This window comes from Phascolarctos cinereus, unplaced genomic scaffold, assembly GCF_003287225.1.
Source record: "Phascolarctos cinereus isolate Bilbo 61053 unplaced genomic scaffold, phaCin_HiC Scaffold_4;HRSCAF=312, whole genome shotgun sequence".
In the NCBI taxonomy this organism is placed as follows: Eukaryota; Metazoa; Chordata; class Mammalia; order Diprotodontia; family Phascolarctidae; genus Phascolarctos; species Phascolarctos cinereus.
Window position 1 is genome coordinate 175,134,349 of NW_027555847.1, and position 14,021 is coordinate 175,148,369.

The 14,021-nt window shown below is 41.8% G+C and overlaps 1 protein-coding gene across 3 annotated transcripts in view; it reads right to left on the reverse strand.

Annotated features, from left to right (window-relative positions):
• The window catches only part of MYH11 (myosin heavy chain 11), a 123,287-nt gene that overhangs the window by 22,301 nt on the left and 86,965 nt on the right, over positions 1-14,021 (reverse strand). For all 3 annotated transcript variants that reach the window (XM_021001832.2, XM_021001830.2, XM_021001833.2), the window contains 8 exons: positions 13,701-13,832; positions 13,149-13,355; positions 10,705-10,842; positions 10,082-10,205; positions 7,983-8,154; positions 4,942-5,154; positions 4,265-4,409; positions 2,190-2,396 (listed from right to left, as the gene is read on the reverse strand). In XM_021001832.2, coding sequence (XP_020857491.1) covers positions 2,190-2,396; positions 4,265-4,409; positions 4,942-5,154; positions 7,983-8,154; positions 10,082-10,205; positions 10,705-10,842; positions 13,149-13,355; positions 13,701-13,832 — 1,338 coding nt within the window. The remainder of the gene's footprint in view (positions 1-2,189; positions 2,397-4,264; positions 4,410-4,941; positions 5,155-7,982; positions 8,155-10,081; positions 10,206-10,704; positions 10,843-13,148; positions 13,356-13,700; positions 13,833-14,021) is intronic.

Genomic DNA, 14,021 nt, shown 5'->3' on the forward strand with positions numbered 1-14,021 from the left:
AACCCATCATAAATTTCCTTTTTCTCACCGTAGAGAAAACTGTATTCAAGATCTCTGCTGTTCTAGATTTTTGTAGTTCCAAGATAAAACATTTTAATCCCCTCCCTGGAATCCATCTCATTCATATTTGCACAGAGAGTTTAAGTTAATAGAGTGTGTACCCAGATAAGGATTTGCTTTTATTATGATGATAAAATCAATCCTCTACAGAACACTTAGTCTGCAAAGCACAGAGGGAAAAACATCCCTCCCCTATCTCGAACAAATAAAATAGTAATAAGAAGTTTTTCTATACTTCACTATTCATAGAACAGTTAAATCAGTGCAAATGAGTCAAATTCCTAAGAAGAGAAGGATGAAGGGGAAATGCAGTAATGGTCTATGAAATGGGTGGTAACACATTGTTCATTTCCACCAAGATACCAAACTAAAGGAAATTGGCTGATTTTGCCATAGCGGAGACTGAGGTTCGCTGTAAAGAACTTTCTGGGACAGCTGTGAAATTTCAGGATGGGCTATTTTAGGAGGCTGAGGGAAAGATCTAAGAATTGAAAGAAAAAAAAAATCCATTGTCCCATTATGAGCTAAGTGCAGAGTTGGATAAGACAGAAGCAGAGAATGCACAAGTATAGAACTGGGAGGACATTAGACAACAATTCAAATGAAAGGGGCATGGGGGTTTCACGGGACTGCATGCTCAATATAAGTCAACAGAATGATAGAGCAGTCAAATCTAATGTGATGTTAGGATGCACTGATAATAAGACAGATTACAGAATAAGGGAAATTATAGACCCACTGCATTCTGCCCTGGTCAGATCATACTTGGAGGAGCCTGTACAGTTCTGGCTGCCATATTTCAGGACAGATAATTGATAAGTTGGAACATGTTCAAAGGAAAGCAAATAGTAGAACGAAGGGATTTCCAGTTATTGCATAGGATTGGTTGAAGGAACTGGGGATACTTTATCTTGAGGAGTGAAGGTTTGAAGGGTTGGGGATGAGGTACAATAGCTATCTTCAAATATTTGAAGAGTCATAAAGCAGAACTGGAAGCAACACAGAAGTTTCAGAGAAGTCGATATAGGCTTATTGTTAGGAAAAATATCCTAACAATTAGAGCTGTCCAAAAGTGCAAAAAGCTCCCAGAGGAGACAGTGAGTTCTCTAGCACTGAAAGTCTTGAAGCAGATGCTAGCTGACCAGTTAGAATAGTGTACAAGGAATTCCTGATGAGGAAGGAGCTGTCCTAGATGACTTCAGAAGTTCCTTGCCAGCTCTAAGATGATGTGATGCTAGCTAGTGTGGTAGATAGGGCACTGAGCCTAGAGTCAGGAAGACCTGAATTTAAATCCAGCCTCAGACCCTTACTAGTGGTGTAACCCTGGGCAAGTCACTTTACCTCTGCCTCAGTTTCCTCAGATAAGGATAATAATAGCATCTACCTCCCAGGATTGTTGTGAGGATTCATTGAGATATGATAATATATTTTATATTATTTTATTATTATATATTATATAATAAGGTGTGACACATAGTAAGCACTATATAAATATCAGCTATTTATTATTACCTCAATTTCCTCAACTGTAAAATGGGAGTTTTATAATCCCCCAGCAGGGATTACAATAGCACCTATCTCCTAAGGTTATAATGAAGAACCAATTAGATAATATTCTTAAGGTGCTTAGCATAGTTCCAGGCACACAATAGTCACTATATATTATTATTATGACCTCCGTTTCCTCAATTCTAAAATGAGGATTATAATAGCACCTACCTTGTGAGGATCAGAAGAAATAATAATCATGAAGTATTTAGCACAGTGTCTAGCACATATTAGCTACTATTATTATTACCTCAGTTTCCTCATCTGTAAAATGGGGATAATAATAGCACCTCCCTCCCAGGGTAAGGATCCCATGAAATAATATTCATAAGGCATTTAGCACAGTGCCTGGCATATAGTAGGCACTATATAAATGTTAGCTCTTATTGCTATGATGATGATGATGATGATGATGATGTAATTTTTATGACTAGTTAAAACTCAGAAGGTCTTTGCCAACCCCAAGATTTCAGCCATTTCAGAAAGCTGAGGAAGTTAAAGAAGCCACTGCTGGGACCCTACCTGTCTCTCTAGTCCCTAGATATCTCTGCCCCTCCACTGAGTTGGGCTCCCGAACTCACCTGCAGCTTGTGGACTTTGTCATTGAGCTCTGCCCGAACCCGCTCCCCATCGCTGCACTTGGACTGGAGGTCCTGCACCTGCGCCTCCAATTTCTTCTTCTTGTGTTCCACCTCTTGTTTTGCCTGGTTCAAAGACCTCAGCTCTTTGGCCAGGTCTGCATTGTCCTTCTCCAGAGTCTGCTTATTCTTGTCCAAGTTGGCCTTAGCCTGTCCCAAGAGAAGAAGAGGAAAAACGATGATAGCTAACCCAGTAATAGTGGCTGAGACCAAAGGATGTAAATGCTGCCTAAGGAAGCAACAGAGTCTAATTGAATTCAATATTTATGGAGCACATACTGCATGTGTTTGTGGTGGGTGAGTAAAGAGATGAGTAAAAACATGGACCCTGCCTTCTAAGTGTTTATAACCTAATAGGAGACTAAGACAAGTACACAGATAAAGGACAGCTACAAGCACAGCCTTGTAGGCCTCAATTTCTTTTTTTTTTTAATAAAATAAAAGGGGAAGAATAATTCTTCTCTACCATTCTGTCTAGTACAGACTAGATTATGGAAAGAACCATAAGAAAGGTAAAAATTAAATTGCTGGGGATGGGGAAGGAAGAGATGATGAAAAGAGCCCTGAGCTAGGAGTCTAGGAATAATAGTAATTTGTGTTTACATAGTTTGCAAGGTTTGCAAAATCCTTTAAATATATTATTTTATCTGAGCATCACAACCCTGTAACATAGGTGTGATTGTTACAGATGAGGAAACTGAGGCTAACTTAACCAGGATCACACATCTAGAGTCTGAGGTGGATCTCCAACTCAGATCTTCCTAATTCCAAGGTCACTCCACTAAATCACACCCACCTCTCAGGATGGAATCTGGGTTCTAATCCTTGTTCTGTCACTAACTAGGGGTATGATGGCACAGCCACTAAAGAGACACAGCCATGTTATAAGAGAGATATCTGAACTTGACATTCAAAGGCCTGGATTCAAATCTCAGCTCTGCAGTGTGACTTGGACAAATCAACTAACCTCTCCAAGGGTAATTACTAATCTCAGAGGTAGCGATACCTGCTCTGTTTACTTCACAGGGCTGTTCTGAGGATCATGTAAAAGAATGTATGGGAAAATACTGAGAGAACTTTAAAGAGCCCTAGGACTCTGAGGTATTATTATCTTTAGCCTCTGTGTGCCTCGGACCTTCTCTCAGGCATCTAGGCCGCACAGTGGATAGAGTAATGGGCCTGGCGTCAGGAAGACCTGAATTCATATGTGGCCCGTGTGATCCTGGGCAAGTCACTTCTGTTCTGCCTCAGTTTCCTCATCAGTAAGGTGGGGGATAATAACATCACCCACCTTGCAGAGTCATTGTGAGGATCAAATGAGATAATATTTGTAAAACACAGTGCCTGGCACATAGTAGGCTCTATATAAATGATAGCTCTCGTTATGATTATGATGATGATGGACAATGTCAAAGATAGAACCCTATTTTCAGAGTGAGAAAGATCCAAATTCAAATCCTACCTCATATTAACCCCAATTGCCTCACCAAAAAAAAAGCAAAAAAAAAAATGGTAGGGGCAGCTAGGTGGCATAGTGGATAGAGCCCTTGGAGTCAGGAGGACCTGAGTTCAAAACTGACCTCAGACACTTGACATTTACTAGCTGTGTGGCCCTGGGCAAGTCATTTAATCCCAACTGCCTCACCAAAAAAAAAAAATTTATCCTACCTCATGAACTTAATAGCTATGTGACTCTGGGCAAGTCATTTAGCCTTTCTCACCCCCTCAGTTTCATCATCTGTTAAAAGGGGATAAATAGGTAAATGGGATACATGAGGATCAAATGAGATAATACATTATAAAGGGCTCTGCAAACTTTGTATAAATATTAGCTATTATTATGATTTCTGTCAAATAAAAGGAGGGCAAATAATTCATCTCCGCTTAGCTATCTCCCCACCACACAGAGCTGTTGTTTGCAGACCAAATGAAATAAGAGTAAGGGACTTGGAAAGGGTTCATTCCCACCCTACTACGCTGCCTTCCTTCCTGAAACTCCCATGGCATGCTGGGTTTACCCTCTTGAACTGCTCCAGTTGCTCTGTGAGCTCTTCCACGGCCTGCGTGTGTTTCTGTCTCATCTCTTGGACCTGGGCTTCATGAGTCCGGGTCTCCTCATCAAGAGCCTTCTTCAAGACTGTCACTTCTTGTTCCCGCTTGGCTCTGAATAGGAACAAAAACATGAGAGCTGTTTGAACCGGGAGAGGGGAATGAAGAGCATGGAGAGGGATGTGCTGGTTCCTACCTGATGGATTATCCATGATGACCAGTCTGTAATCTCAAACCAGCTTCCCTTTGTGGTCTTGTGTTTGCGTGCACGTGTGTGTGTGTGTGTGTGTGTGTGTGTGTGTACTGGAAAGATGAAATAATTTTAACATCAACCTAACCAAAACATAATCCAGAAGGCAGGCATTCACCATAAACTATGGGATGCAAGGCCACCAAACCCAACCCAACTCACTATTGAGGTGGTTGGGGTAACCATTGTCCTTTGTTATTTTAGCTACATTACTGGTCTCCCTCTCCATTCATGTAGATAGCTGGGAATTGAATTTTAAATACCACTATCTAAGTAAAAAAAACCTTTATTTTTTTTTTAAAAAGGCCCAAGTGGCTATTATGGGAGAGGGTGTGGGTGGGAATTTGAGGGGCTGTTGATTCCCTGGGACATGGAACAGATGACAGATTTCTGTACCTGAGTTCCTGCTGTGTGGCCGTGGTGTCCAGGGTGTCCTCTAGCTCTGTCTTCAATGCCTCCAGCTCTTCCCCCAGGTCTCTTTTCTGTTTCTCCGCCTTATTCCTTGCTGCCCTTTCTGAGTCCAAATCTTCTTGGAGGTCGGAGATATGGCCCTCCAACTCTCTTATCTTCTTCAAGGCATTGTTTTTCTGAGCAATTTCATCATCGAGCCTGTGAGAAGGAAGTCATCATGGCCTATACCAAAGGGCTTGCTTATACCCTATCTCTATGATGATGCTACAAGAAACTCTTTTCTAGGAGCAGATGCTCTCATTCCCCCTGATATCAGCAGTGTTCCTCCTGCACCCTCCTATTGTCATAGACACAAGTCCCAGAGCCTGAGAGAAAGCGGGTTGAAGAAAAGTGAGACAACCCATTGTACCATTCCAGTCCTACTAATTTGGGTTTGGTTTTTAATGTAACTTTCATTTTCAGCTAGATCCCTGCCCTTCTTCTACCCAGTGAATCACTGTTTGTAACAGAATTAAAAAGAAGTGTGTGGCAGGGAGATGAGGAGTGGAGGGCGGTAGAGGGGTTTGATCCTGACCTGTGATTTCACTGAGTCTTAATGGGGAAATTTCCTTAGTGATCCATATTAGTATCTCACATGTAACTTCATAGTCTTAAAGGAGTTGTCTGAGGCAGTGAGAAGTTAAGCAATTTGCCCCTGCTAGTATGTCTCAGAAGCAAGACTTGAACCTCAGTTTTCCTAATTCCAAAACCAACCATCTCTCCACTATATCGCCCTTCTTCTAGTCCTTTACTGGCACCAAATTAATTTATTCAACAATTACAGATCACCTATGGGCAATACAAAAAAATTGCCTAAGGTCTGGTTCCTGCCCTCAGAAGCCTAGAAGGAGCTTACAGTCAAGTAGGAAAATAAACTATGTACATAAATAACTATTAACACAAAGCAGTATGTAATAAGTACCACATGAATGGTACAAAGAGTTATATAAACTCAGAGGAGGTAAGGATCACTTCCAGTTGAGTTGAACAGAAATAGCTTCAAGGAGGAAAGGATATTTAGACTAGGTCTTAAAGGATGGATAAGATTTCAATGGAAGGAGGTGATCTGGGAGTGAAGAGAAGGTATTGGAGGAGTGAGGCTAGGTTTGGAAGCAGGAAAGGGCAAGGCACATTCTGAAAAAGATAAGTAGTCCAGTTTCACTGGAGTTAAGATAGAATTTATGTAGGAAAATAATAGGGGATAAAGCTGGTAATTTGTTAGAGCCAGGCTCTGGAAGATTTTCAAGGAGTTTGAACTTCATTTGGTAGCCAGTAAGGAGATATCAAAGGTTTTAAAGCTAGGGAATCACTATGGTATTTAGATAGATCAATCTGGAAGTGGTTTTTAGGATAGACTGGAAGGGAAGGAGATAGTAGTTAAGAGAGTAAAAGCCATAGTCCAGGTATGAAGTTGAAAGGGTGTCAGTAAGGCTGATCATGCTAGTGGGAATGGTTCCTTCCCTGTAAGATATTTTGCAGAAGGAATGAACAGAGTTCAGTGACAGGTGTGGGGGGTGGGGGAGGGGAGGCAGCTAGTGACAATGTACAAGAAGAGGAAACAAAGCTAGCTGAAGCTTCAAAACTGAGAAGAATATTGGTATCATTGGCAAAAATAAGGGGAAAAAAGAGGAAGAAGTGGTGAGAGGAGGAGAAAAATAAATCCAGTCTGGGGTATGTTCAGTTTGAGATATTAATGGCACACAACATCTAAACATGTCCAGCATGGCATAATTATAAGGACCAAGTTTGGCCCTACAGAAGAGATCAGAAAATACTGCTCTTCCTTCTTTGCAGAGGTAGGAACCACAGGTGTGTGGAACATTGAAAATAGTATCCGACTTGGTCAACATGTTACTTTTGCTAAAACTGCTTCGCCATCCCCCACCTCCACCTATTTCTTTTCAATTCTATTACAAACAGTGATTCACTGGGTAGAAGTGTAGGGATCTAGCTGAAAATGAAAGTTACATTAAAAACAAAGACATTAATTTTTTTCAAATGAGGAAAAAAAGAAAATGGTGAACAAGCAGTTGGAATTGTGGGCCTGGACCTTGGTGGGGAAGTCAGGGTTGGAGAGACAGATTTAGCAGTCAGTCTGTCACAAAAACTTCCCATTTAAAATTGTGGGGGGATAAGATCACTGAGGGGGTGGGCAGCATAGAAAGAGAAGAGAAGAAAGCCCAGGAAATAACTCATGGGAGTTTGAGAAAGCCTGGAAATAACAACAACAATACCTATAGGGCTTTTAGGTTTACAGAGCACTTTACATAATGTATCTCATTTTGTCCTCACAACAAACACTATGAGGTAGATGCTCTTGTTATCCCTGTGTTATAGATGAGGAAACTGAGGTAGACAGAGATTAAGAGACTTGCTCAGAGTCACACAGGCTAATAAATGTATGAGGCCAGATCTGAACTTAGGTCTTCCTAACTCCAGGTTCAGTGCTCTATTCACTGTGTGACCATACCTAATGAAATCTGCAGCTTGGTGTTTTATGATTGATTTTACTGGGGCGGGGGGAGGGGGTTGGGGAGGGATTATGGAGTGTCCCAAAAATCTTAGTGCAGTTTTAAGCTTTGTTAGGGTAAACTATGTACACAAATAACTATTAACATAAAGCAGTATGTAGTAAGTACCACATGAACGGTACAAAGGGCTATGGGAACTCAGAGGTTCTGGTTGGGTTGAACAAAAATGGTTTCAGGGAGGAAAGGATATTTAAACTAGGTCTTAAAGGATAGATAGGATTTCATGGAAGGAGGTGGTTTGGGAGTGAAGAGAAGGCATTGGAAGATTCCAGATAGAGGAAATTGCATTTGAGAACAAGGTTTGGAAGAAAGAAAGGGCAAGGTGCATTTCGCTGGCTGAAAAACACACTAAGACTTTTGGGACACCCTAAAGTATCGACCTCCCCCAAAGGTATTCTAAAATTCTAAAATTCCACCTCGGCTACCTGGCAAGCAGAGAGAGTCAGTCCCACTTACCTGGCCAGAGCTGCTTGGAGTTCCTCTTCTTTCTTGGCCAGCTGCATTTTCAGCTCAGCAATCTGGGCCTGGAGGTCAGCAATCTGTTCATGTAAGTCACTCGCTTCTCCATCTAGCTTCCTCTTCATTTTCTCCAGCTCCTGTCTACTCTTCTCTTCCTTCTTTAGACGTACTAAGAAAAAGGTAAGCATCTCTTGAAATGGAAGAAAACAGCTCGAGGGATGCTTGGGGGAATGAGCCTCTGAGCTTGGTTACTAAGCGAAGAAGTCGGAATCAAGAGAACCACAGACACAGTGATGACAAGCACGTAAACCATGATGGCAGAAGTCAGCTGAACTATGATAAATTGTAAGAAATAACCTGAGTCCCTGAGAGAGGCGAGATCTAGAGATGTAGAAAACACAACATGCTTTCGGACATGGTGTCTGTGTCCGCAGGCTTGGCTTAAATTTTTGGTTGTTACAAGAAATAGTTCAGTGGTGAACAGAAGCAGGGTTAAAGAGTCATGCTATGGTAATGAAAACAAAAGGAAACAATAACACTATTTTTAAAAGATAAGACAACCTCTGCTGAGTGCGCTTAAAATTGAGATAATCAGGAAAATGATACCTAATAATTCCCACTGTCCAAATAACTTTGATGCATGCAAAATAAATAATAAGAAGAAAACCTCATGTTAATATATTAGTTTGTTGGGTACAAAGCATTTCCCTCACAGCTACTTTGGGCGGGGGGGGGGAATCCAGGGGTGTGCTAGAGCCAGCTTGAACTGGCTAGCAAGATCCAATTGTTAAATTTTCATTGTGAGCATTTACACGTTTACAAATTGGCCAGCTATAAATTGGGGCTTGATTCAGTGTTTTGTTGATCATCTGAACTAAGAAAGTGATGGAGAAAATGTAAACAATGCAGATTAAACTTAAAAGTGTATCAAGCACGTGCACACACACATTTTTAGGAGAGCAATTGTTAAACATTTATCACTACACCACTGGGTATATTATTTCTATTCAAGATTCTCCTCCTATATCCCTATACCTTAGGTCATTAGGGGAAAGGGAAAGGAAATAAGCATTTCTCTCTCTCTCTCTCTCTCTCTCTCTCTCTCTCTCTCTCTCTCTCTCTCTCTCTCTCTCTCTCTCTCTCTCTCTCTCTGTTTTTTTGGGGGGGGCAATTGGGGTTAAGTGACTTGCCCAGGGTCACACAGCTAGTAAGTGTCAAATGGTTGGTCTGAGGCCAGATTTGAACTCAGGTCCTCCTGACTTCAGGGCCGGTGCTCTATCTACTGTGCAACCTAGTTGCCTGGGGAATAAGCATTTCCATAGCACCTACTATGTGTCAGTCACTGGGCCAAATGCCTTTTACAAATATTACCTCATTTAATCCTTAGAACAACCCTGGGAGGTAGGTGCTATTATCATTCTCATTTTGCAGTGGAGGAAATAATAATAATGATAGCATTTACATGGCACTTACCACATCAGCCACTGGGCTAGGTACTTTATAATTATTATTTCATCTGGTACTCACTACAACCCTGGGAAATAGGTGCTATTATTATCCTCATCTTACATTTGAAGAACTGGGCTAAATAGAGGCTAAGTGATTTGCCTAGGGTCACACAGCTACTAAGTGTCTGAAGCTGGATTTGCATTCAGGTCTCCTTGATTTCAGACAGTGCTCTATCCACTATGCTACCAGCTTCTTCTAATTATTAATAAATTATTAATAGAGACTATTTTGTACTAACTTCCCTCCTTCTGTTGAGGGCTCTACTTATCCTTCATCATACTTTTGGCACAGGGCAGATCATGACTGATTCTCTTAAAACATAGCTCCAATCTAACATTCTCGTTTCCTTTTCTAATTTCCATGTGTTGGTTTTTTTTTTTAAATAAATTCAGATGGGGCAGCTAGGTGGTGCAGTGAATAGAGTTCCGGCCTTGGAAATAAGAGGACCTGAGTTCAAATGTGACCTCAGACACTTGATGGGTACTAGCTGTGTGACTCTGGGCAAGTCACTTAACCCTGACTGCCTCACCAAAAAACGAAGAAAAAAAAATAATTCAGTTGTAAGCCCCTCTGGCTAGTGCATTTACCTTCCAGTTCTGAAATCATAGATTCATGTTTGTTCTTCAGCTTTGTAAGGTTCTTTGCTTTTTCCTCCTCTTCTGCCAGATTTGTTGTTAGATCACTTATCCTTTCTTCGAGGAGTTTTCTTTCCTTTTGTGAAAACAAGAAATATTGTTTGCTTATTGGAAAAAAAGCATTGCAGGAGTTTCCAGGTAGCAACTAAGAGACAGAATATATTCCAGGCAACAGTAATCTAGGATGAGGATGAGATCACCATAATTTTAATATAGTTAAGGAGAATGAGCCAAGTCCTCAGAGTGCTAAAGAGCTCGCTCATATTCTCTCTCTCTCTCTCTCTCTCTCTCTCTCTCTCTCTCTCTCTCTCTCTCTCTCTCTCTCTCTGTCTCTCTCTCCTTTCCTCCCCCACCCCGAACTCATACATGTAAACGAGACATGAAAAATTTAAAACCAGCAAAAAAGATATCAATAAAATGTTTTAAAGTAGGTCTTATATAGTTTTAAAAGGCCTGAAACGGAGGTATTTAAAATTCCTGGAATAATCTAGCCACATCTTGGAGGAAAGAGAAAACATTTCAGGTCTACGTCAGTAACCCTGAACTTCTTAAGCCGATAAACTTAATCCACTCACTTTAGTTAATTTGTTGTTTTGATCATCCATGACCAGGATGTCATCCTCCATTTTCTTGATTTTCGCCTCGGCTGTGACTTTCTCAAGCTGTAATTTTTGCCTTGCGGCTTCTTCTTCCTCTAGCTGTTCCTCAAGGTCCTTTGTTGGGGGCAAATAAATAATCACAGTCAAAGAATCTCAGAATATCAATGGCCCAAAATTCACTAAGCCTAGAACCCCTTCTACAAAGCTGGCCACTTCTTCCCTTTCCAGGCCTCCTGTACCTTACTCCACACTGGTTAACACTTGCTTCTTTGCTGTTCTACCCACAGCACACTCCATCCCCCAGCGCCATGTCTTAGCACTGGCTGTCTTCCAGGACTTAGATACTATGCCTTCTTACCACTACCTCTTAAGCTTCCATAGCTTCCTCCAAAGCTCATTTTGGTTTTAATTTTTTTTTTTTAGGCAACTGGGGTTAAGTGACTTGCCCAGGGCCACACAGCTAGTAAGTGTCAAGTGTTTGGTCTGAGGCCGGATTTGAACTCAGGTCCTCCTGACTTCAGGGCCAGTGCTCTATCCACTGTGCCACCTAGCTGCCCCAAAGCTCATTTTAAATACAGCTTTCTTCCCCCTGCTGGTAGTGCCTTCCCCTTTAGATTCTTCCATCTATTCTGTGTACATCTTATAAATACCTAATCATTTCCATGTTGTCCCGCTCACTAAAACGTGAGCTGACAGAGGGCAGGGGTTGTTTTTGCCCAAGTACTGTGAGATGCCAGCACTTGGCATAGTGCCTGGCACATAGTAAGTGCTTAATAAACACCTGTTAACTGACTGATCATCTGAAAGCAGTATAGCTGGAAAGAGGTATAGAAGACCAACGTGCTATATTTACATAGGAGAAACTGAGGCCCAGAAAGGAAAAATGATTGGTCTAAGATTGTTCAACCATTAAGGGACTAGAGCCTAGGCTTTCCTGAAGTAGAGAGAATTAGGGAGTTCTGAGGTAAGCAAGAAAGGGGGGGTGGATCTAGAGCCAGTACTAAGGGTAGACAAGGCAAAAAGTCTCCCTAGGGTATTATGAAGATGCAACAAGGGACACTTCCCCCCCCTGCCCATTACTTTTTATAAATGTCTATAGTTTCAATACCAGAAACTTGACTTTCTATGGCATGTAGCTTTTTTTTTATGACAAATCAAAGATGAATGCATTGTTGTTCAGTCATTTTCAGTTGTTTTTTGACTCTTCATGACCTCATTTGGGTTTTCTTGGCAAAGATACTGGAGTGATTTGCCATTTCCTTCTCCAGTGTGTCCTCATTTTACAGATGAGGAAACTGAGGCAAACAGGGTTAAGTGACTTGCTCAGGGTCTCACAGCTAGTGAGTGTCTGAGGCCGGATTTGAACTCAGGAAGATGGATCTTTCTGACTCTAGGCCAGCACTCTATCCACTGAGCCATGCAGAGTGCATTACAATAGCATATAAAAACTTCCAGTGGGCAGTAGCCTACAAGGGCAACAATTACTAATCCCAGTATAGATCTCACAGATGCCTTTTGGAGGGTCTGGCAGGATCAGAAGAGCTCCCAGGGGCTCTAGGACCTCTTTGGTTAGAACCAAGAAGGTATTGCTGCTGAAAATTCTACATGGAGTGTATAGGCTTTGATTCAATTCAACACCGCACCTGTCTTAAGTGTCTATGTGCAAAGCTCTGTGATAGGTTGTAAGAGTAAAAAGAAAAAATAAAGCAACTTGCAAGGAACCTACATTCTACCAGAATCTGTGATGGCATCTTTCATTCTTTCTATCTCTGTCTCTCTCTCCCTTCCCTCTCTCATTCGTCACTTCCCCTATCTCTTTTTTCTCTCGTTTTTCCTCCCTCTTTCCTTCTTTCTCTCACTTTTCTCTCCTCTTTTACCCTCTGTCCCCCTCCTTTTCTCACTTTTTCTATTTCCTTTCTCTTTCTTTTTCTCTTTTCCTTCCCTTCCTACCCACTCCTCTCTTGCTGTCTCTCCCCTCCCTTTTTCACTCCTCTCTCCCACTCTGTTTCTTTTCTCTCCTCTCTCTCACTTCTCTCATAAGAAACGTGTTTTATACTATAGGATCACAGTCATAGATTCATACTTTTAGAACAGGAAGGGACCTTACGGATCATTCAGTTCAACCCTCTCGTTTTATAAACAAGAAATCTGAGAGCCAGAGGGTTTATGTGACTTGTCCCAAATCACATAAGTCATAAGTAGTAGAAGTAGGATTTGAACTCTGGTCCCATGATTCCAAAATCCATTGCTTACTACACTCTACCATGTTGATCTAGAGTTGGAAGGGACCTTAGAAGTCATTTAGCCCAACCCTATTATTTTATAGCTGGGGAAACTGAGAACTAGAGAGACTAAGTGTCTGGAATTCAAACTCAGGTCCAGAAACTCTAAATTGAGCCATCTTTCTGCTGCACCCTTACTAGCATCTGCTGTGCCATCTTCTTCTTCTCGGCCTGCAGCTGCTGGCCCCTGTCCTCCTCTTCCTCCAGCCGGGCCTCCATCTCATGCAGGATCTCCTCCAGTTCCTGCTTCTTGGCCGCCAGTCGCACCCGCATCTCCTCTGCTTCTGCATACAGTTCAGTCTCAGCTTGAAGCTGTTCCTGAAGGAGGTTCTTCTCCTCGGACAACTGGGCAAATTAAAAAGGGTTCCCAAGGTTATGGCACAGGCTCTCCATTCCCTCTGCCCTCTCACCAATGAGCACTGACTTTACCATAGATGAATGGCTATCCCATGCCCTGGCCCTTTTCCTCCAGGTATCCCAACCTATTCTGAGATATGCCTTTGCTTTGGATTTTTTTTTTTAGGTGATTGGGGTTAAGTGACTTGCCCAGGGTCACACAGCTAGTAAGTGTCAAGTGTTTGGTCTGAGGTCAAATTTGAACTCAGGTCCTCCTGACTTCAGGGCCGGTGCTCTATCCACTGTGCCACCTAGCTGCCCCTGCTTTGGATTTTTGAAAGCTTTTGGTGGTACCTGGGTGTGCTTCTGTTCTAGCTCCTTGAGTTCACTCTCTGCTTTCTGTTGCTTCTCCTTGATCTTCTGGAGCTCATCTTCCTTTGCCTGCATTTCTTCTTCTTGACGAGTTACTTGGAGCAGTGGTTTCACCTAGAACATGTAAGGATTTTGTTTCTGTTGGGTATCTGATAAACGATGTACAATGAGGGAGTTATTTTAAATGGCTCTGTCCCAGGCATTGGAACTAAATGAAGAGAGGATTCCCTGAACTGGAATCATGTTAAATGTGTCTGCTTGGTTGAAAACAATTAAAAATGACCTCCATCTCAAATTGGAGGC